Raw genomic sequence first — 24,608 nt, 5'->3', positions numbered from 1 at the left:
GTCGTTTACTATCAAACAGAAGAGGAAATGTGTGCTGGTGTTATGTAGCTAAGGATGGCTAAAATGTAATTATTTTTAAAGCAATGATATATTAAAAGTCCAGATATGGCTGAGTTTCCTGAACAAGGATATCGACGGTCGGACACCGGTTTATGGTGAGCGTTGTTTTCAACCAGTTTGGCTGGCTAGAATAAAGCTGTCAAGGTTAGCATTGACGTTAGCAAGACCGAAACGTAGCCTGCTAGCATCATGGCTTTTACAATAACAAAACGGTATCACACACAGTTTAAATATGTAATTGTTGCTGGTTTTAAAAAGCTTTACGTCGAAGTGAAACATTAAATAATGTCTGTGTTGAACAGTTGACATGCTGAGGGTTTAGTACAAGGTGGTTACGAAGCCATGCTTTCAGAAGATGAAGGTGTCAGTTTACATATTAACCAACGTTAGCTTTAGCTTGCTTAACAGTCATATGTAGCTAATAACAATAATAATTGTAAATGCTCTTAATAAACACTGGGAGTTATTACACAAACAGTAGGCCTAGCTGTTAACCCAGTTTTCTGCCCATAAATCTTTATTCAGTCATTTGAAAACCAGTTATTGCTAGTGCTACTGCTTTTTACTTTTTTTTACTACCTATGCTGTAAAATGTATTATCTCTTCGATTTACACACGGCATCTATTGCACGTCTGTCCTTCCTGGGAGAGGGATCCCTCCTCTGTTGCTCTCCCTGAGGTTTCTCCCATTTCCCCCCTTAAACTGTGGGTTTTCTCCGGAAGTTTTTCCTTGTACGATGTGAGGGTCTAAGGATAGAGGGTGTCGTAACGTCATGCTGATATTCTGAACAATCTGTGCTTATTGTATTAGCTGTAAAGTGTCTCTACTGTAGGCTATTTTTATTATATGTACAGCACTTTGGCTCGACCACAAATCGTTTATAAATGTGCTATATAAATAAAACTTGATTTGATTTTTACTAACCGGTGTTTTCTCCATTCCTCTCCCCAGACTCAGCCTTCACCTCCCCGGCTTGTACCTGAGGAGCTGCTGAGGACAGTAAGGATGCTGCTGAAGATGCCCCAGAAGCTGCTGAAGACTGCCAACTTCATCGAGCTGGGCAGCTACCAGCACTGGCCGGTGCTGATAACCCAGAGGATAAGGCTGTACACCTACGAACAGATCCCCCTCTTCCTCAGAGAAAACCCCTTCATCACAGACGGCTACAGGGCCCACCTGCCCTCCAAACTCTGCCTGAGGAGGTAGGAGCCATGTTGGACGTTTCTAAAGGTTTGGGAACTCAGTGGTGCATGCCTTGTTTACACATGTATCTTTGTTTCTCCATTTTCTCTGCAGTATTTTTATGCTGTCCAATGAGACTGTGAATATTTGGAGCCATCTTCTGGGTTTCTTGCTTTTTTTCTACCTGGCGGTCAACGACCTCACCTCAGTACTGCCAGCCTCTGGAGTGAACAGAGAGGACTACGTCATCTACGCTATTGGACTCTTCTGCTTCCAGGTACAAAAATGGCTGACTGAGAGTGGCAAAAGCTAGAATATTCTTGAGAATATCCAATATTGTGGTTTAATGTATTTTTTAATTGAGACATGAATTGAATGCGAAGATGTTGTGTTCTTTACAGTCATAGAGTGTGTTCCAGCTTTTAAAAAATAATCTTCCCTTAGTTCTTTCAGCATCTATGCTAACCTAAAAAGGTGTGCATGTAATGTAGCTACTTTAACATACATTATCAACCTTTTGATTTTTAAAGCTGTTTACTGGTCTTACTTTAGAGTTGTTGTACTGTATTTAAAGGATGTATGTATAACTTATTCATGTAGGTTCACGTTTCCTGTCACAGGTGCAATCAGTTGACCTCAACCCACCCAGGTCTGTAAACTGTGTAGGGTTAGCTGTTACCGTATTAAAAAGAGCAGTAGGCACTATAAGAACAATAGGAATGGCAATGTAGTTTGGCGGTCCATTGTTCAATGTAGAGACTGTGTTTCTGTGTCTGTCGCAGTTGTTAACGTGATTAGAAACATATTCATGTTGCACAAGTTTGTGATTCCCATGTTAGTATAGTATAATATGTTTCCTGCCTCCCCCTTTTTAAACCTCTTTATTTGTCCAATTCGAGAGCAAGCTGTGAGTATCTCGATTGTTTTGTCGAAGTCCTTATTTCTTGAGGTGGATTAATGTAAAAGAGTCCCAGAAGTATTTTTCTACTTATATTAAATAAACCAAATATTTATTTGTATCAAAAGAATATCTAATCATGGGCTGAAGGTTTTTTCATTATCAATTATTCTGCCAAGTGCTAACCATTTTAAAGATTCACCTTTTTGTCTAAAACATTTGAGAAAAAAAATGGTTATGTCTTTAAATGTCCTTTTTGTCAGTCCTTAACACAACAGCCTTCCTTGTTTTCACTGCAGGTGTGCATGTTATGTTCTGTGGGGTATCACCTGTTCTCATGCCACCGATCAGAGAAGACCTGCCGCCGCTGGCTGTCGTTGGACTACGCAGGAATCTCTGTCGGCATCCTGGGCTGTTACGTGCCTGGGATCTTCTACGCTTTCTACTGTAACGCTGTAAGTACATTTTTATCATTTCATTCATTTGAACTATTTTCAATATGTACTTACAAGTGTGTGTATTCATTTAAAGTTTATTTTTGTATTCTTAGTATATGTACAATTTAAGTCGATGTGCTTAAAAAACTAATGTTTTTAGTGTATCTAAGTTCATTTGCATGTATCTGTGCGCTTAAAGCAACTCTAATTAGACTATGTAATCGGTTACTCTCCTATTTTGCAGTTTTGGCGACAGTTGTACCTGCTGACGGTGCTGTCGCTGATCCTGGCCGTCTTCTGCGCTCAGGTCCATCCTCGTTACCTCAGCAACGACTGGAAACGGATACGAATGGCTATCTTCTGCTGCGTGGCCGGCATCAGTGTTGTTCCCTCCTGTCACTGGGTCGGGCTCAATGGTGGATTATCCACTGATGTTGTACAGGTGAGGCAATGCCGTAAGATTAGAAAACAAGCAAAGCTAGTGTATTCATTTCATAATAAACATGTTTTACTCAGGATTTTGTTGTATGTGCAGTTGTTCCTGCCTCGCATCCTAGTGATGTACCTCATAGCTGGAACTGCCTTCCTGTTCTACGTCACCAAGATCCCTGAGCGCTATTTCCCCGGTGAGTCCTCCTCCTCTGTCTCTTTAACTGAGTGATACATTTGGTCAAGGCACAACATGAAAAATGCTGTAACTGAAATGACTATGGCTGCGTCTCACTTTGGTTAAATGGATTCCTTGCGTTGTTTCCCTGCGACTAGTCCCTCCCACCAGGGAAGCATGGAGAGACGCAAGGAAACCACGAGAAGCAGGGAAATTAGTTTTAAGAGCAATGGGACGTCCTTTCCTCCGGGGCGCCACGTGAAACGACGTCCGTTTGTGATGACGCTGCACAGCTGATCGTCTGACAGCAGCTCTGTCCCTGTTATTTCCACACACACCCCCGCCTTTGTTAGTACACATTTACTGACACAAACATTTGTATCATCTGTTGTAGACCCAAATAAATAAAATAAGAACTCATTCTCAAAAAAGATAAACGCCATTCTTAAAATGTATAAACGAACAATAGTTTGATTAATATTGATTAGAGTGCACAATAGAAATAAAATAATTGAGAGAAGAAAAAGAGATATGTTATCTATCAAAACCCAATAATAAATAATAATAATAATAAATAATATTTTTATAGCGCCTTTCAGGAAACCCAAGGTCGCTTTACAAGTCGGGTAGGGGGGGGGGGGAGTAGGGGAAAAAAGGCAGACAGGTTAAGGGGGTGGGGGGGGGGGGAAGTAGCGGAAAAATAAACCTATTAAACTAACTATACAGTGGCGAAAGCCTTGGTAAAAAGGTGCGTTTTGAGGGCTTTTTTGAAAATGTCCAGGGTTGGGGCGCTGCGGATTTCGGGGGGGAGAGAGTTCCAGAGGGTGGGGGATGCCACACTGAAGGCTCTGTCACCAAAAGTCCGCAACCTGGTGCGGGGGGTGGAGAGGAGATCCTGTCCAGATGATCTTAGCTTCCGGGATGGAGTGTGGTAGCGGAGAAGGTCAGACAGGTATTGGGGGGCGAGGGCATGGAGGGATTTGTAAGTCAGAAGAAGGAGTTTATAGGTGATACGGTGCTTGACTGGGAGCCAGTGTAGGTGGATCAGGGTGGGGGTGATGTGCTGCCAGGGCTTGGTGTGAGTGAGCACCCTGGCAGCCGAGTTCTGCACATACTGGAGCCTGTCCAGGGCTTTACTGGGAACCCCGAACAGGACTCCGTTGCAGTAATCCAACCGGGAGGAGACGAATGCATGAATGAGGGTCTCGGCCACGGAATCAGAGAGTGATGGTCGTAGACGGGAGATGTTCCTGAGGTGATAGAAGGCAGACTTAGTGACGGATTTGATGTGTGACTGAAATGAGAGAGTGGAGTCAAGGATGACACCCAGGTTACGGACTTCGGGAGACGGGGAGATGGAACAGCCGTCAATGTGGAGGAGGAGATCCCCAACCTTCCGGAGCAGTGCTTTGGGGGCCACAACCATGAGCTCAGTCTTCTTACTGTTGAGTTTGAGTAGATTTGCTGTCATCCAGGTTTTTATGGCGTGGAGACAGTTGACCAAAGACTGTGGAGGGAGCTGGGCGGATGGTGAGGTGCTGAGATAGAGCTGAGTGTCGTCAGCGTAGCAGTGGAAATTGAGACCGAATTGACGTATGATCAAAACCCAGTTAGATTAACATTCATTGGATTGCACACTTTGTTTGTTTGGATATGTAGCAAATTAACATTTGAATAGCACTTAATGACTGACTGAATGGAAATGACAATAAATTAAAATGTAAAACGAAAAAAGCGATCATGAAAATGTTTCCAAAAAATGAATAAAATGATTTTTGACCACTTTGTTGTTCAGATATATCACATATTTGTAACTAAATGATACATTAATTGAAACAAAACACAGTATAAACTGAGGAGTGACTCCCGTGAGGTTCATGTGTTTTCTTCACTCCGCTGGGAAACTGCTCTCATGTCAAGAAGCATCAGATCAGTGCATGCGCTGCATCGTCCAATCAGTGAGCGATACACAGTAAGGGGGCGGGGCGAGTGTCTGAGGATTTCACCAGAGGATGGTCTGGTGGTTCCTCGATTATCGCTCCTCCGTTATCGATCCTCCGGCACAAATAAGGCCACTGGGACGCTGCTCAAGATGGCGCAGACAAATCAACTTCTGGTGATACCGAGACTGAGGAAATTAAAAATAAGCGAAGTGAGATGCAGCCATAATCTCTGTTAATAATAAGAAAGCAAAGCCGTTTCATTTTTATTTAGCTGTTTTTTCTAACTTGCTCTAATATTCTAAACGTGTTGATGCTACTGTCTTGGCCAGGACTCTCTTGTAATAGAGATTCTGAATCTCAATGGATTAAATAAAGATGTACAAAAATAAAACACTGATAAGAAATTTATTTTTGTGATGGTAACTAATGAATTTACACCAGAATGATTAAAAAAAACAAAGCATGTATTCAGTATTATTTTTCAATTATTTCTAGTGGACTTGAAAATCTCACAGCTGAAACATATTTACTTAATTACCACTTAACGAATAAACGCAGGTTAGCTGCTATACTCACTGTCATAGCAGCAAAAGCACAGGTGTTACTAATGACACTAACGATGGCACTCTTCTATTCAAGTGTCCCAGTGGACAGAGAGCTTTGAATATAAGATACCAACATAGGCTGATGTATAACATATATAGGTCTTCTATTCCTCCTGAAGTATATTTTCATTCTCGTAGATTGTAAATCATGCATGAAAATGAACAAAAAGAAATACGTGCATTATTCAAAGCATTTGTTTCGCCCTTTCTCTCCCAGGCCAGCTGAACTACCTGGGTGCCAGCCACCAGGTGTGGCACGTGCTGGTGGTGTTGATGTTTTACTGGTGGCATCAGACGGCTGTTCACATCATGCAGTTCAGGCACAGCCGGTCCTGCCCCCGGACCAGCAGCAGCTAAGTGGAACTGATCAAATAATGTCATGTAAAGGCAATCAGTTGCTGTCAGCAAACATCAGTTAGATCTTTTAAAATTCATGAAATACTTCTTAACACTTAGCTGCAGGTTAAAATGTGATAGCTAAAGGTATACCACTGACTACCAGGAACTCTCTGACTGTAGCTATAGCTTTCACTGACCTGTTGTTAAAGGCCAGTGTGTAATCTACTGTCTCATACAGTAGATATTAACTAAGCTACTGTAAAGCTATAATTCTTGTAACCACCATAATATTAATGCATGAAGCAAGAATCCTAATAGAAAAAATACTACGGTTTGGTGTTTTTAATTGATGATCATCTTATCTCATGGTTAGTTTCTTTGTACAGAAATATTCCAAAAAACGACTATACGGATTTTTTTTAATCAAACATAATAGCCTGTGTGAGCAATGATCATCTGATTGTGTTACATCTATCAGCTCCTATACGATTGTATGACATTTTGTGATGAAAGCGCAGAACAAAAATCCTGAAAAACTGGAGATTCAATTTATGAACACTGTGAACTGTCTCTGGAAGAAATATTGTGTCACCACCTCAAGTATTTTAACATTTTGTTAAAGTTCAACAATCAATTAATATCTAAGAACATTTGGGAACTTTATTTTAGCCTTGTGTGTTGTTCTTTTTTGTGGAATTTGTATTTGATTTATTTCGGTGTGTTTTGAACAAATCGTTACAATGGCAAATGCTGTATTTATATAGTGGAAGCTCATCTAAATAACACAAATACTAATAGAGGTGATTGGGAGTTTGGTTTCTGGAGCTCGCTGCATTTTAAAATGAATAATTTAAGCAAACACTGTTTATTTTAAAAAAAAATCAACCTGAGCCAGTAAAACTATGTGCATAGCTAGAGTAAAATGGTTTTGATTTTGATGAAATGCCCCTTTAACAACCACTTGCATTGAACGATAAAGACAAACACACATTTTGCTGACAATCCAGTGACGGTAGCACTTCCACTGCGTCTGATAAGGCAGGCTCCTGCTACCTAAGGTCTGTCATAAAAGCTGGGGGTGTGAAAAATCCTCATTAGTCTATTTAAAGTTTTTTTTTTTTTTTAAATAAGGCCAGTTAAAGTGTTACCTTAATCACATTTATTTTTAATGTTAAGTGTTAATTTTTTTTTTAACATTTTACGATCACATTTATACTTTATTTGCCTTATTAACTTTGAGTGTTTCTACTGTATACCCACGAACTGTTACAATACGTTTCGGGGCAATAACCCTCAGAAAAAATGATCAAACTCCGACCGATTTCATCTTTGCTGTTACACCACAAGGCCAGTATGTTTTGTTTTCTAAATGTAATACAATTTAGTGTTTGGAATAAATTAGGAATCTGCTGCAGAGCTGGAAATCAGGTGCTGAAAAAAGTGACTTTATTTTGCCTTTTTGTGAATGTGTGTTTTTATTTTCTGAACTTGAAACCTCTAGGTATCAAACTGCATGATCTTTTTGCTGAATGATCTCGTGATTGTGTTTTCCTTAGACATCATTTGTATGACAAAGCACTGGCACTGACTTTCAAAATGTACAATATTTATTTCAGTGCCTATGTGAAATTATATTTTTAAACATTTTGAATGAATAAAGAATGCTGGGAAATACTTCATTGGAGAGTCTTTTTTATTTTTTAAACCTCAGAATTATTTTCATTTTTTATTTTTGTATTTACCCTAATCTGTGCTAAGTTGAGTATCATTGCAGAAAAACGTTGAAGCTTTCACTTTAATGAATGTATAATGCACATTGTAGAAACAGTGAACTTCTATTTTAATCCAAATATATTGTACAGGTTTCCTATATTTTATTGGAATTTTTATTACAAATTACAGGGATTTTAATGTATTTCAGATGTGTTGTGCATATATTAAGTATTTATTTATTCTTATTTAATCTAATTTTCTTTACAGTTTATTTCATATTCATGTTTATATACTTATTTAAATAATGTGGTTCATTTTCTTTTTACATTTTCTTTATCATTATTAACTTTTGTACTTGCCTTGGTTTTTAATTTAATTTACCTGCTTGTTTTTGCTGTTCACAGTCTTGAACAGTAGAGGGCATCATTGACACAAAAGTTCCCCATTTAGAAGTAACAGTTAACATTAACTATTAAAACGTTCAGATTTGTCAAAACCGCACTAACACAAAATACTCACACGTGTGTCTCCTAGAGCAATTTGTGTTCACCATATTACCAATTTAACCATCCATTGTATTCTGTGAAGCTGAATCTTCTCAGTGTTTCACAGTAGAGGGCTGTGAGGGCTACAAGCCTCACAAAAAAAACACACATGCTAAAGGTTATGCTTTTTGTTTTACATCAGACATACACATTTATTTGAAACAGCTTTATTTAGCTAGATTGAGTGCACGCAATCTTTTTTAAAATATTAATTGTGTTGTGTGTAATTCTATCGTCAGTGTCTTGCAACTCTCCTTGCTCCTGGCAAAAGGCTGAGCTGATGAAAACCACCTGCCTTTATAGATGTGTCAGCTAATTGGACTACGCCATTCCTCTCAAACCCTGAGGGGTGTTTAAAGAGGCCACTCAATTTAAGCTACCCCTTTTTAGGGCCATTTCCCCCTGCACGCAACAATGGACTGGCCAGTAGTGCTATACATTCCTGCAGTGTGGATGAAGGGGGGGTATGTGAGTTGCTCTTGGGCAGAAGAGCACACAGGATGTCACCCATTTTTGTGACGTTTTGTTTATCCATTAATGCTAGATTGTGTCGGTGTATATCATTAATGATACACCTTTTTGTTTAATCCTAATTTATTTTGTTACCCATCTTAAAACTGTACATATTGGGTAAATAAAATCCTTATTTTTTTTCACTTCAACCTGCATTCCTGATTTTTGCGTACCCTGGGGCCTCATTTATAACACTGTGCGTAGGATTCACGTGGGAAGGTTGCTTACGTAGTAGAAATCCAAAAAATAGGTACAGAAATGTTCGGACATTTTCCGATTCACCAAACATTGCGTACCGACGAGGAAAGTGCGTACAGCGCTTCCTACGCCGGTTTCCCTTTATAAATCACAATCGACTCGAAATGCGGTGCAGCTTTTGCGGGCTTCACGTAACGCCCATATTTGCCTATAAATAGTCAAAGAAACGCCCATTCATTCATTCATTCTGACTGACTTTATGAAGAAGATCGCAGGAAATGACGACAGAACAGCTAAAAAACACATCTCACACCGTGTCAGATTTTGGTTATTTTGGGGAGGTCGAGATAAATCATATTGTTTGGTGGATGCAGTTTGAACCAGAGTAGCAGCATGGAGGTCGGATCGTCACCAAAATAAATAAATAAGTGGTCCGAAAAAGGTTCATAACAAAAATAATACACATAGCCTTCCTCAGGCAGTGTGTTTGTACCGGGGACAGGAGATACCCCCTTGATGAGAGACTGTAAGAAATGATCGGGGAATCCCTCCGGAGTGGAGTCATGACGACTGGATCTGAATTATGCTTTCGTATTCGGTGGTTTGTGTCCCAGCTGTCGATCAGCTGTGCGCAGCGTCTCCACTGCAGCCTGTGCGTCTCAACCCCCCCCCCGCAGCAACCCTATATCCACCAGTTAAAGGACATACAACTAATGTGTTGTGTTATATTAGCTGTACAATTTACCACATGGTGTTCTTAGTTTCCATACCTCCTGTGTTTTATGAGCGTCTTAGCAAACGGCATAAAACATGATTAAACATGGTAGTATATAAAACCATGCTCGTACAACCTATATAAATGCAAAACCGCATCATTTATGAGAAAACATTTCATAACATTAACACAACATATTCGAGGTGGTTTTAAATAACATATCCGTATTTATTTATTTCTCCAAGTTATGTTCTTGTGTGCACTGAGGAGTCTCAAACAGGCGTTTGTTTAATCATTTTAAGATTGGCTTTAATCAATGTTTGAAAATGAATTCTTCATATGATAAATGAGAGGTAACATTTTGTTTATGGTATTATTTCCACATATTTCTCTCCATTCTTCCTTCTGCCAACGGTGTCGCAGTTTCTCGTCTCTCCCGTTGTTGTGCTTAGTGCGTACGCATGGGTCAGAGTTTGCGTGGAGGACCGCACGTTTTCCCGTCAAGTTAGTATTTTATAAATCGCAAACATTGCGTAGAAACTGGCGTACGCCATTTTTTGAGCGTATATCCCTTTATAAATGAGGCCCCTGGTCCTTCACAAGGGCTTTCTGTTCAGCCAAAGTCAACTCATAGATATTTCTTAGATTAGGAAATTCATTTTCACAGCACTGTACATGTACACAATATATAAACAACAACAATAACTCAGACAACAACAGATAGTGACACATGGCGCTTCAGTAAGCACATTTTCTGTACCTACGCCCCGGATGGCAGTGGGGCGAGATACTGATTGAGTGGTTGTGTGATAATTTCTGTTGTGGTGCGTGAGATGGCTCTGTTGTTAAGCACTGTGAGGTTGGGCGTTGGGAGTCCAATTATACTGGCAGTGGTGTTGGTGATGTGTTTGAGTTTGGTGTGGTTGGTGACAGTGAGCATAGTGAACTCACTTCAGTAAGCATTTTAAAATGACATGCTTGTTAAACACATGGAACTCCTGATGACTTAGCAGGTTATAGGTTAAATCACTATAACAGTGTCGTTCTGAAGCCTGAAACACATCCTTCTTTCTCTTACCAAAGTCAGATTTCTTAAAAACAAATATATTTTACAAAAGTTTTGTAATTTAATTCCTGTCTGAGGGCAAAGCTGTAATCCAGAATGACTGCTGTGTTTCCCCTGTGGCTTTGGTAGCATGATAGTTATGTTTGAAAATGATATACTATCACTAAATCACCTCATAATGCTATAATGAATATTTTTGCAAATGGTTTCTGACAAAGTAATGATTAAAAATCATCATAATATAGCTAGCTTGTACTTGATTTTACTGGAATGAACCATAGATTATATGGCAGCAATGACACGTGCATGACCTTACTTTTACCTTTATTTTAACTTATTTAATCATTGACATCCTGGTAAAGACAGACAGCTGACTGTTAGTATTCTCAAGGTTAATAAATAAAAGATATACTTGAATGTGTAACTATGCTATAGATAATTACATATACTGTATATACAGTATGTACGTTTTTCTGCTTTCGAGACAGAGAGCCGCATGCAATGCTGTTAGTGCTATCATTCAGAATGACTGACTGTAGCAATATATTATGTAAGTAGTTGAAAGTATAATAATTATGTTAGCAAATAATAGCCATCTGCATATTACCTCACGGACTAATGGATAGCTGTGTGGAGCCTGACACAGCAGCACAGTCAGTGTTTACTGCTAAAGCTGCTCAGGTTAACTGAATCATCACATATCAAGTAACGGTGAACTTTTAATTGGAAGACTTTACATTTATTTAAAATCTTGAAAATAATGGCAATATCTTTTATATTTTTACAAACATATATATATATATATAACCTTATAGTCTAGCAGCAAGTCCTTAAAAAAGGCTTTAGTTTTCGAGATACCCCTACCCGAGGTAGAACAAATGACAACAATGATTTTTCTTATCTTTAGGGTCTGTCTATTAATTAATCACCAAATAGTCAGACAATTATTTAAATAAATAAAAAAAATAGTGGCTTTTTGGTCACCTTTCCCATATTCGGCCTGGTCTAATTTGGCTCTTTTTCAGGGATTGGGGTAGTTCTAAAGAACAACCAAAAAAACATTTTTTCCCCCAAAATAAAATTTGACAACAATCAATTTCATTAATGGGAGACCCTAAAGATAAGAAAAATCATTGTTGTGTTTTGTTCTACCTCGGGTAGGGGTATCTCAAAATCTGAGGGCCCTTCCTGCTAGACTATTAGATTGTTTGTGTCTTTTACATTGTTTTCAGTTTCTGTCATTTATTGTTGTCAACTTTTTTTTGTACTCTTAGTGTCACTGTAAAAATAACCATATAAACTGATTACGTCGAGGTCTGTGGATTATCCATACTAACCACAGTATTATTAAATGATAGATTGTGAATTAATCTTTCAAAATTAACTTTAAAATAATACTTTAACGTTTTTGGTCTTAAAACCAAAACACAAGCTGAAAGAGGCGAACTAAATAAAAGGCGAATTAGAGCTGAAGCAACAAAACGTTTACTCATGCCAATAACACACTCACAGACACAATATCTTTCCTAAAAACGGTCGGTTTAATTCAAGTATTGAACATTAAGGCAGTACTCATATATGGTTGTTGAATGTCAACACTGTCAATAATGAAGGTCAAGCTGACTTCCTCTAAAACATGATTCAATCAATATCGAAGTGAAATTAATACACAAAAAAAGGTTTGATGGCAAACAAGTGTATGAAAAATACATTTTTATTAAAATGGTAGTTCATCAACATTTAACACAGACATGTTAATCTTAAAATAAAACTACATACTTTTTTGATGTATTCCAAAAGTTAGTCTACTTTCAAAACCGTGTTATTATTTTACCTTACGTTTTGTACTTGGCAGCAACAGGATGAAAGACATAAGGGAAAACAGTGATTTAAGAGACACAGTGTTTGCTTATTTTGCAAGTAATAAAACATTTGATTAAATAAACTAGTGGTAGCAAGCAGCAATCCCCTCTTACTAGTGTGTTTTTTGTATGGCATTGTTAGCTGCCATCAGAAATAAAAAATACAAATACATGACTTGCTTTTCCATACAGCACCTGAAAAGGCATCACAAATGTGTTGGAGTCTTTTATTTTTACGAGAACAGATGTAGAAAACGTTTCTATCATTGTTTGGTGATCAGGGCAAGAGTACATGCTTTAATGATCCCAGGTATGATAACAAAGTACTCAGTCCTCCTGATTCACTTTAAGCTTCTATTCCTGCCACGAAAAAAGTGTTTCAGCTTCAAGTCAGGAAGAGTTTAACTGGCCTTTAAGATATTATATTGAGGTCCAATGTGATAGTTGGCACTTCAGAAAATACAGCAGATAGTGGATGGAGCTTCACGTCTGAACTCTTGACTCTGGATTGGAGCCATTTTGGACTCCAGCCAAAGTCTTGAAGTGATATAAAATGTAAAAACGGCTTTCATTGCAAAGAACGCTGTTCTTGACAGTGTTATATGACTGTGATGTCCCTGTGGGTTAATCTAGATAGGGGCCGTTTCTCAATCGCGAGTACACATGCTGCAGAGCAACTATTTCAAGTATACCACGTCATGGAGTGGCACCGAAGGACTGTTTAAATGCATGTTAAATGCCCAGCATTCTGCGCCACTCTATGACGTAGTATACTTGAAATAGTTGCTCTGCAGCATGTGTACTCGACATTGAGAAACAGCCAGGGTGTGGCTGTGCTGTCTTGATTGCAGTAACTCAGGGCACCTGGGTCTGGTGCCCTGCAGCTATTTAAAAGCCTCTGCTCCTCTCTGTCTTCCCTCTGCTTTCTCCTACAGGCACCTGGTTCGGTTGAGTATGTTATTAGTTATTTCAGTTGTTTTACTTTTTGCACCTCAACACCCTCACACATACATGTTCATGCAATCCTCACCCTGCAGTTACATTACTGATACCACTGACGTTCACACCTCATGCTTTACTTGCTTTGCACTTGATTAATTTGGCTAATTTGAATCACTTGCTTTAATAAACATATTTGTATAACCGTTGATATGGTGTGTCTCCTCTTTGTTGTGGCCTTTTGAGCCAGGTCATAACAATGACATACCCAGTTATTAATTAGGAACTTAATAGGAACTAACCTGTTAGTTATTCTTTGACTATGTTGGACCCTGTACCATTTGCATCTCCTGTACTGAAAAAACGAAAATGTGCTGAATGCCACAAAGCCTGGTTTGCAGTTGTCTTGCCTACCTGGATTTTCTTGGTACCTCCATGTTTTCTTGGACTAAACTTGTAAAAGGCTGTCTCAAAGCAGCCTAATGCAGAATTGTTTTAGAGGACAAGATAGCATACCAAAATTGCCTCTCCTTCGACCTTCTCTACACCCCAGAGTCTTCAGACCTGCTCTCTGCTGCTGCGTATGAATCTTTTGCATGAAGAACTGCAGCGTGAACTGTATGAAACAACCGACTGCTCATGTCTTTGTCATTTTTCCCAAAGAATTGTCCCTTCTGTAGGAGATCAATGACTGAGGTGTTACAATTTGCGAGGAACACGTTCACCCTTATCTCTCCATATTCCTTGACCAGCCCTTCAAAAGTGGCCATGCCTGTGGAGTCTATGAACGGGATAGCGGAGCAGTCTAAAACTATCGTGTGGAAATCTAGTTCTCTTTCGACAAGTCCAATGACAACCTCGCCATTGCTTTTATCTCCATTCGCTTTTATCTGCTTCGAAGACATATCTTTAGCCTTCTTCTCTTCCTTTCTCCTCTTAGTCAGCTCCAGGAAAGGTTCAACTCCGACAGCTTTGTAGAGAGATCTGAGGAATGAGTCCTTGTTGGCGTAATACAGAGGAGCCTGGAAGCGAAAGATCTGAACCCGGGGTGGTGGCATGAGGTTCTTGTACTCTTCCACATCTTCGTAAAGATCGACGTCACTGGCCTTGCCAAGGAGAGAGACCTGATACCGGACATCAGAATAAATGAGATTATGAAATTACAAGGCCAGTGTTTGTAATTATCATCATCAGGTCCATTACTCACCTTAGGGTTCTGGGTCTTATAGATTACGCAGATCATAGAAAACACTACCCCGACCACAAGACCAATCTCCACACTGATCAGAGCCGTGGCGAACATGGCGACCAGCCAAACAATACCGTCATCTCGGCTAGCACGCAACTTTGCCGGGACATCCTTAAACTTCCTCAGTGCCCCCCGAAGGCTAACAATGATGATACAGGCAAGAACGCACTTCTGGAGAGCGTAGAAGTAAGGCGCGAAGAAGAGGAGGACAAGAAGGACGACCAGGGCGCTAATCAGACTGGATATCTGAGTGAGGAGCAGAAACAGAGATGTTTTAGTGAGAGAGAGTTAACATTAACAGATACAATACTACTATGTTTGGCTTCTGCCGGGATTCTACAACTCAGGACAAACTTCAGTGATTTTTTTTATGAAACCATTTCCTCAGGCAAGTAAAGTCAGAACTTGCCATCAACTCCAAAAAGGACAAACCATTTTCCAAAGTATATTATTCACCTGTGTTTGGCAGCCTGTTGAGTCTTTCACCATAGTTTTTGCCAATGCAGCACTGGTGGTGAAGCAGTGAAAGAAGGAAGGGATGATGTTGCAAAAGCTGATGGCCAGCATCTCCTGGTTGGGACGGACTGTATATCCGTTCTTCTTAGCAAACATCTCGGACAGTGACACCGTGAAGGCAAAACTACAGTACAAGATAAAATGAAAGTTTGTTTATACATTGACGTTGAGTTGCCCTGATAAGCACGTTAACCTGTTAAGCCCGGGAGCCCCAACTTCTTGCAAGAAACAGCGTCTGAGGGCTTCTTAACATTTAACAAAGTATGAATGTGTCATACCCACATAACGGGAAGAAACTCAGCTACCTGACGATATGAACAATTTTTACCGAAACAAAACACAAGTCTAACGCCGAGCCTCTGAATTAGCATTAAGCGAAAGAGAGAACGCACTTAGCACATAACTCACGGTAGAAATATTTTATACTTCATCGGATCTGCACAAACTAGATATCCAGTGGCGACTCGTCATTAGGCACAGCCCCACCTAGTGTCAGCAGAAAGTAATGCAAATAATAATTCCCAAAATATGCAAAAAATATATGTTCAAATATATTTTAAGATCATGTTTAGTCATCTAATTTGTCTGTACATTGCTGTTTTAGTCTGCGTTCTTCTAATTAGTGTCTACAGTGTGCCTATTGAGCCGTGTAGAGCGATGTGGGGCAAGCCCTTCTCTCTGCTGTTAAAATTAACGGGTGCTGTAAAAACTACACTGCGCATGCTCAGTCTTTTTCTATTCAATGTGTGCGGCTAAAGAATAACCACCATAGGGGCACTGTGCTGACATACCCACCAAACCACATCTCATAATTCAGAGAGCTGATTGGCTGTAAGTATGTGTGCCGCGAAAAGTTTAAATGTGAAGAGGAGACGAGAGAGAGCAGCTTATAGCGATTCAAATCAGTAAAACGGATAGAAAATGAATGAAGTTGACCATCTACTTCAGCTTTGATAAGTTCATTTGATGTCATATATTTTCATGATCTTCTGTGTTTTGCCTATAGGCTATTGCTCTGCTGGATCGATTGATATTGTGACCTCATGAGTGTCTTGTGTTTTCCTTATAGCCCCCCCCCCCCCCCCCCTCTCTCTATCGGAACCATGGATTGCCTACAGCTATTTGTTTACGTGTTTTAAAAAGGCACCAGAAGCTTATACACATCTAAGTTGTTCGTGCCCCACAACTTTTGTACATATAAAAACGCTACTGTAGATATTGTATGAAAGCTGAGATTCCAGATTCCAATAGTATAAGTATCATTACTGTACGACCAAAACCCACGGCGGTGAAAGCAAGCAAAGACAACACACAACTTAGTTTTACGGGGCTAAAACGGCAAATACTTCTTACCGTTGCTGTTTTCTGATCAAAAGTTGTGTTTAATGGCATTAAATGGCTTAAAAACGCTTCTGAAGGTTAATCCAATGCCTCTGTGTCACTTTGAAATGATTACTGATAATCCATCATCATATTTATGTCAATAAACTGAGTTTTCATGTAGAGTGTATGAGAGCTGTAACCCAGCTTCCAGTTTTGGGCGTGCTGGCTGCGCATCACTCTCATTCACCAATAGTAATGTTTGGATGGATTTAGGATTCTATTGGCTCTAACGGTTCAAAAGTGGTGTCAATCATCAAAATCGACCGATGGGTTCCAGAGATATGGCAAATACACCCAAATGACCCCAGAGGTGGGTATCTTTTTTGCTAAACCTCTCTAAAAAGGTCAAATTTAACTTGTTTTGCATCAATCTTGATACAGGGTACTTATTATATGTTATAGTTTGGATTCTTAAAGCTTTTTGTCTACTATCCCATCATTCAAGGCTGGTTTTCACTATAATTTTTTACTATCTTCAATCTGAATTTACTTTAAAAATAAAAACATCTATATTGATTCTGACTTTTCTACATCCAACTCACAGGTGTAACCTTGTTTTGAGAAAAAGGATTATTAATGTACCCCTTTTAGAAGTGAAGATATAGTCATTTGTTCTGAGAATGTCATTTTCGAGCCTGACACCGGAAAAGCAGGCTCAGGGTTTAACAGGTTAAGACCGTTTTAGACCATGAATTTACGGCATACTTTCTCAAACCTCTTTAAACTAAATAAATTGTTGTCTCCAAAGGACATACTGAAACGCTAATTAAAGAGTCACAGGACATAAAATATAGTGGAGGAAATGTCTATAGCTGTGTGGTTATTTTGGTGCAAACAGAAAATGAGGTGTCCCTGCCAGAAGATAATCCAGCTAGGAAATTGCATTTGTAACAACACAGATAAGACACACATGTAGAAGCAAACATGTTGTTGAATGTGTTGGACATTACCTAATGACTGCAAGAGGAATGGCATCCAGTGCCAACCGTGGCATCAGAGTAAAGCTGGGCACCTGAGGAGGAATGAACCCTGTGGGGATGTGACCGGAAACACTGGAGTCATATTTGCTGTTCAGATCCCCAAAATGACTAGCCAGCGTAGCTCCTGCCACTATAATCAGCTCAGTCGGGAAAGGGATCTTCAGGCGATCCTTGTAGCGCTCCTGGATCTCCTTTCCTGCCACTAAAATAAAAAATGAGTCATTCTTTGTTAAAGAAAATTAAGAATGAGCTTTTTAGGCTTTTAAAAATGTCCCCAGGTATTGGAGTATCATTACAGCCCACGAGGCAGTTTATAACTAAGAATCTGATGGGAAATGTATCAAATATACCTAATATAGAGATACAGATTGCACTAGTGATGAGGTCACACAGGTTGGTGTTATGAATGTTGGCAAAGATGTTGAACCAGGTGACGACAACTGTGCCGTAGCCTTGGTGACGGGGGATCTTTATGCCCAACAGGTATTTAGCCTGTACGGTGAGGATGGTGAAAGAGGCTCCTGTAGCAAAACCATCAAGCATGGGTGACGAAAGGTAAACGGAGACGAAGCCTAGCCGAAACACGGCCATAAGGAGCTGGTGAGGAGATTAGAAAAAGAAGAGGAGAGGAAGAAGAAAAAAGAGGGAGATAATGATGAAAGGATGGATTTGCGAACATTGTAAAGACAAAAAGAGAAACCATCCATCCATTCCATAGATTTACAAGAAGTCAATAATTGCTCCTGCATCCATTACCTGATAGACGCCAACCATGAATGTTAGGGCAGCAGCGATGGAGATGGAGTAACACTCCTTCCCACACTGCACACCCATTAGCTCCACACTGTGAGGTGAACCAATTGTCAGATTAGAGCCGAGGGAGGCATTTAACACCAGGCCAGAAGCTTTGGAGTCTTCATTGAGGTCAAATCCAGCCAGGAACATCTCCTTATTTACCACCTTCAGGCAAGAAATGAAACGGACATTTGTTAATAAAACTCTTAATTAAACCTTCCTCAGTAGCATTATGTGATCAATGATTTCTCAAGGGACCTCTTCCCATTGACAGGTATTGGAAGTGCCAATTCATTTAGATTTGCTCTTTCTTGGCCCATTCAACATCGATCCACCAAAATTCATGAAAATTAGAAATCAAGATTTAGCCGTAACCGTCTTGATACAATCAGATAAAGTGAACCAAAGACCTTGGTGGTTAAGAAATAGAAAAAATATTAAACACCATTCCATTAAAGACCTAAATTGTGTGATCCATTACCTGTCCAACCATGAGGCTCATGAGGCTGAAGATCCCCACAGAGACATGTCTGGATGTCCCCATGAGGAAGTAGATGATGTTGGCGTAAAAAGAGGTGTATAAACCATAGATGGGCGGCACTCCTGCCAGCAGGCAGTAGGCGATGGCCTGTGGTACCAAGATGATTCCAACGATGACCCCGGACATAAAATCGCCCAAGACGTACTCTTTGAGCTTGTATTTAGGCAGCCAGCGAACAACAGGGAAGAATCCGGTGAGGGTGGATCGAACTTTTGGTACGGAGCAGGTCACACCATGCTTCAGCTTGGATTTGAGGACTGAAACTGTGGTCTGTCGCTGGCGAACCCGACGTTCCAGGACGGGTGGCGGGACCTTGGTGACCTCCTCCATGGTCTTGGGTGGGAAGAAGGGGCAGAAGCCGAAAAGGAAGGGAATTGGATAATGGGGTCAGCTGTGCTCCTGCACGATCTAGGAAAAAGAAGGGAGGAAGATATGCAGGACAGACAGGGAAAAGGAAACAGTGATTATCAGTGGAGATTACTTCAGTTAATAGATATAATACTTTGTCTTCCTGTTAGGTCACTTTCACAATATAGTTGAATACGGAGGCATCTAGACATTAACTTTACCCTGTAGGGGCAGTGCTACTTGCATATTTTTTGTTGGTTCATTATCTTTTAAACTTCTCTATCAGCCCTTTGAGTGAATGTTCAATCTGGATTACTGATTAAGTGTTTAATGGGAAAGTCTGTCATGTTCCAAACCCTATGGATAACTAAAACTATTTCCAAAGACACCTGTCCTGTTAAACATCAATACAAAGTTACAGAAAACATTTCATGACGATACAGCACATTTCATGGTAAGGGTAACGGTTTTACAGTGGACCATTACAGTTTTAATGACCTCCCTTTCCCAGAGCCCAGGTTAGTCAGTAACTGAGACATCCAATGAGACAATCATAGGAAAGAATGTATCTCAGTCATCAACACTGCAAGTATATGATTAGATTAGAGATTAGATAGAACTTCATTAATCCCGAAGGAAATTCTTTTTGCCAGGTTGCTCCAAAATTACAATACAGTTAATACTATACATCTTAATAAAAGTATGCAATATACAATATACAAAGTTTATACAAAGTTTTAGAGTAACGTATTACAGTGCCCCAGTAGAAAATAGGTAGGAGCCTGTGACAGTGACAAGTCATATTGCACTTTCAAGTAAAATACTACATTTCAACTAAAAACGTACTGAATAAAATTAGGTAAACAAGTAGTGTTGGTATTCTGTCTGCTTTAATCCATACCTGAACTGCTATATGTTTTTACTTTTCACTATGCTGATACCAGCACAGCACTCCACAATCGTTATCAATACTTTTAATCTTGTGTCTGATATGGTTAGTAAGGTTAAGCAAGGACTATTACACTATGTCAGAGCGATGGTAAAATTGAGAAAATATATGTATAGAAAGCAAGAGAGCCCTGACCACTGTCAACTTTGGGATCAATTTGGGTGATCCTTATTAAATACAAATCTCCATTGCCCTAAAATGTGGTACAGACATTAATGGTCCCTAGAGGATGAATTCTACTGACGTTGGTGCCGAGTGGATGAATCCTAATTACTTTGAATATCCCCTGACATTTCCTGTAATGCCACCAGCAGGTCAAAGTTTACACCTTAACCAAAGAATAATCCAAACTTCTACAGGATTGGCTCACATTTTCTACAAACAACATAACTGACATGTGCAACTCAAATCTCTCAAGTGTATAATGGGTTCCAATCCGAAAAACTAGCAAATGTTGTCAGCAATTGCAAATAAGTATGTGACATTTTAGTGGTGCAGAAAGTAAGGAATTTCCGGGCACAGCTTGTCGCTTAGTCTTGTTATTTTGAAACTGCAGGAGGCCACTGTGCTCTGCTATTAACTATTTACATGTACAAGAGTCAGTGGGCTGCAAAGAGATCTTAAGATCTTACATCAATAAATGTTGACAGCTATGTAGCTTTATCCTATGTAAGATCTTAAAGAACTGTTTATTTCTTACCAATTTCTTTCTTTTCTGTTCATGATAGCTTTAGATAGATAGATTTAAAGCAGTAATGTATTCTACACTTGTAACAGAGTTTAACTGTTAGGTGAAGTCCTGTTTCAGCAAGTTTCTACAGATAATTATACCATGAAACTGGTAAAATGATTTAAAAACCCACAACTGACACTGCCTATGCAACTTACACTTCATCCAATGAAAGCAAATGTTCAACATGTGTATGGCACTCGTGTATAGGTATAATGCCAGTGGGTGATGGATTATAGGAGGCCTGTCTCACAAGGTTAGCTGTTTCAGTAGCAGCTGCGCCTCGGGAAAGATTACCATGTCACAGAAACCATGAAGCTTTCTAAATGATGGGCTCTCAGCCTCAGTCATCGCAACACTGGTATGTGCCGCGACTTCCTGTGGCACGGCTCACTCAGACTGATATGTCAGTGGGATAAAGAATAGAAGAACGTCTTTTTCATGGGTGCCTACATCAGATATGTTGCAGTTAAATTCACCAGATGTAAGAACCATCTTGCTGTTTTCTGTCTATTCTTGTTTTTTTACTCACTCTTTCTAGGTAGTTATTTTTTTTTAAGGACAATGATTGTTTACTTTGCATGGAAATCAAACTCAAATAAAAAATAAAGAGGCCAGCTCGTTTTAATGTTGGTCTCATAAATCCATACTGACATTTTAAAAGATAAAAGGTACGGGAGATAAATGATGAGCCTGTGTAGCTCTTAGGTACACATAAAGTAAAAGAACATAACAAAAAAAGACCAAAAAGATCTCCAACAAGGTTTCTTTTAAGAAGAGAAACACACATGCCTGATTAACTGCTGAGCATCACGGGAGTCACACTGAGGACCTTTTGATACCAAATTTACTTCAGCGTCAACCCTAAACTGTGCTGTAAAGATACTATTCAAACGGTTTCTGTGAACTGTTTCTAATCAATGTTTGGCGCCTTTAATCATGTGATAAAAGCCCCCCAACACTGCTTGTAAATGACCTGAAAGCTTCCTCCCTGTGCCTTTCATGTATAGTTAAAATCTTTTGAATCAAGGCATGTTAGAAGTCCAAAGGGGCGAAATAAACTGCGTATCAACTTGCTGTAAAGGAAAGCATACACATGATTCCTCAAATTAACACATTTTATAAATTTACAACCGTACAACAGTATTGGCATGCATTTGTATTTATTATTGCCATGTTCAGACAACAAAAATCTAAGAGTACTATTGTGTAAAATATCATGTATTTTAAAAACCTTGAACGTCATTCTGAGCCTTAGTAGCTGAGTCTTCAAAAAGTGCTAAACTACTGAAGCCAGGAGGACTATTGTCCCTAGTTTTGTGAATTGTGAAACACAACAATAAAGATACAATATGATGTAACCATGGAAGCCGGTAGTTCCTATTCAACTTCAAAAGGATCAACAAGAGCCTTATACTCAGCCGATGTCAAACAGTGCTCTGACGGATGTTGATTTAGAGAACAGGTTTGGAGAAATGCAAATTATAATTCAAGTTTAACTGAGTTTGTGAAGCTAGCAGCTTTTAATAGGTTTACACATCTAAAAGTAGTTAATGCAATACTTGGATAATTAAGGATTGTAGATATGCTCAAAATACTACATGGAAGAATGTTAATAGCACTGCTGGCTAAAAAGGATCTAAACTACCTACTAAACCATGTGCATCCTCTATGCGCTGTAGACATAATTTCACCGGCAGATCAATACAAATGTGCTCAAAAGAACAAAATAATCTCCAATTAAACCCAAATCATATTTTAAGATTTTCACCAGGAGGAATAAATACTAGCTTTGTCATTTCTTGGACACACATTATCAGTCAGTATAAGACACTCACCTGTAGAGCCACTGCCACTGAGATAAACCTTAAATCTCAGATGTGTTTAAATCAGCTCTGTGTTGATTGCCTCAACTTCTTCCTAATATATCTGCCTCTCCTCCTCTCTTAATATGTCTCTGATGTCAGACAGCAGTAGTTGTGAGGGTTATCTCTGCTGGATAAATGGAGAGATAAGAGCAGCCCTTTGCTCACCCTCACTCTGGCCCCCTATTGGCTTGGTCACCAACAGTGGGTTGGGCTTGTCCACTCTTGAACCAATAGAAAGCATGTGTGTGTTTGTCTAGAGGCCGGGTTAGATGTTTAATCCAGTCAATTTTTTACTCGATCATTGCTTTACGTGCCCCTGCAGTAAACCTGGGCAAAAAGGCATAGTCAAAGTGAAAATGAGTTTAGTTTGTTATACTGTTTAAATACATTCTGTGGAGTTGATTACACAGCAAACAACAGAAGATAAACTGTGCCTGAGGTGAACTAACCAAAGAAGTGCCCCTGTTATCTGTGTGAACTGTGCCAGAAACAACCAAATACACACAGATTGGGCATTAGTGTGTTAAACAATGTGACTACCAATGATTTGTACCTGCCAGGTTGAATCAAAACACTGTCATTGAATTATTCTGAACTACATGTAACGCTTTAGCTGTGCACCAATACAAATATGATTTAGTATCTGGTCTTTTCAAAAGATAAAATGTACTGTAATTAATAAAACGTAAAAAACACCTAATGTTTAATCATTTAGAAAGTTGTTTGATATTCTCACTATCAACCAACGAGGGCTAAGCGTAAAATCCCTTTGGTTATTGAGCTAAATATCGCGTCTTTGAAACACATTTAATTCCAGTTTATGATTAAACATACTATAATATTCCTGTTATACTTGTTTAGCTTCATTGTTTATTTTCTGTGGAAGTAGTTTGAGAGTTACTCAAAACCAGAGTTACATTTCTTTAGTTTGCAGCTTACACAATGATGGGGGGTATATGGTTAATCCTTAATGCTGTAAATGTATCTATTGTCTCTATAATCAGAACTACATCCACTGTCACTGAGACAAATGTGAGTCTGTGTGTGAGAGTGCAAGTGTGTGAGTGTGTCTATTATATTCTGGACTCAATGGCATCATTGTCAGCGTGAACACATGGTAGACTTCTTCTTACACAGTTAGTCACGGTTAAGATTTGAATTACATATGCAACAGTACAGAAATATCACCAGAGAGAGGGGCTGCTTTTTGGTGTGTGGTGTTTCCATGACCATATCCATGCACAGCAAGACTGGAATATTACTTCCAACATACAAAACGGGGACAAAACCAAACAACCGGATCATGTTAGGAGTTTCCGCACGTCTTGTCACCTTAGTTGACCCCTCACAGTTTGAGGGGATTACTGCACTGCCTCTTTAAATCAACCGGCAGCATCACCTGTCTGCATGCTAGCTTTACATGCTTTATCCCCAGTCTAGCTGGATTTGTGGAGCTTTTATATTTGATTTTCTGGTCAATAAAGACTCACCCAGAGAGGGGCAGAGGAGCAAACAGGGGGCAACATCAGCCATCCCTCCCTGAGTGGTGCCTCTGCCTCCACCATCAGTCTGTTTTCCTCTACACCGCCGTGCACTCTACTGCTCACTGTCTGCTTCCTGTTTCCT

General features: G+C 39.5%; 2 protein-coding genes across 3 annotated transcripts; one reads left to right on the top strand and one right to left on the bottom strand.

Moving 5' to 3' along the window:
• The first annotated feature begins 6 nt into the window (after positions 1–6).
• Positions 7–7,751, top strand: LOC117554748 (progestin and adipoQ receptor family member 3-like). The gene is made up of 7 exons (XM_034229238.1): positions 7–155; positions 1,013–1,263; positions 1,358–1,520; positions 2,441–2,596; positions 2,823–3,020; positions 3,114–3,204; positions 5,951–7,751. The coding sequence occupies exons 1-7, from the start codon at positions 153–155 to the stop codon at positions 6,088–6,090; spliced, it is 1,002 nt and encodes a 333-aa protein (XP_034085129.1). The 5' UTR covers positions 7–152; the 3' UTR covers positions 6,091–7,751.
• Positions 7,752–12,520: 4,769 nt separating this feature from the next.
• On the bottom strand, positions 12,521–24,608 carry slc26a1 (solute carrier family 26 member 1). Of its 2 annotated transcripts, none has more exons than XM_034229313.1 (8): positions 24,473–24,608; positions 19,028–19,495; positions 18,508–18,711; positions 18,102–18,348; positions 17,722–17,953; positions 15,329–15,512; positions 14,831–15,118; positions 12,521–14,747 (listed from the first exon to the last, which is right to left on the bottom strand). In XM_034229313.1, exons 2-8 carry the CDS (start codon positions 19,415–19,417, stop codon positions 14,166–14,168), a joined length of 2,127 nt encoding a protein of 708 aa, XP_034085204.1. In that variant the 5' UTR covers positions 19,418–19,495; positions 24,473–24,608; the 3' UTR covers positions 12,521–14,165. The 2 variants fall into 2 exon arrangements, with proteins under 2 accessions (XP_034085204.1, XP_034085202.1); XM_034229311.1 differs by lacking the exon at positions 24,473–24,608 and adding an exon at positions 22,953–23,093.

Source organism: Gymnodraco acuticeps, unplaced genomic scaffold (assembly GCF_902827175.1).
Source record: "Gymnodraco acuticeps unplaced genomic scaffold, fGymAcu1.1, whole genome shotgun sequence".
In the NCBI taxonomy this organism is placed as follows: domain Eukaryota; kingdom Metazoa; phylum Chordata; class Actinopteri; order Perciformes; family Bathydraconidae; genus Gymnodraco; species Gymnodraco acuticeps.
The sequence above is the reverse complement of the archived record's forward strand: the minus strand, read 5'-3'. Positions and strand labels throughout refer to the sequence as shown.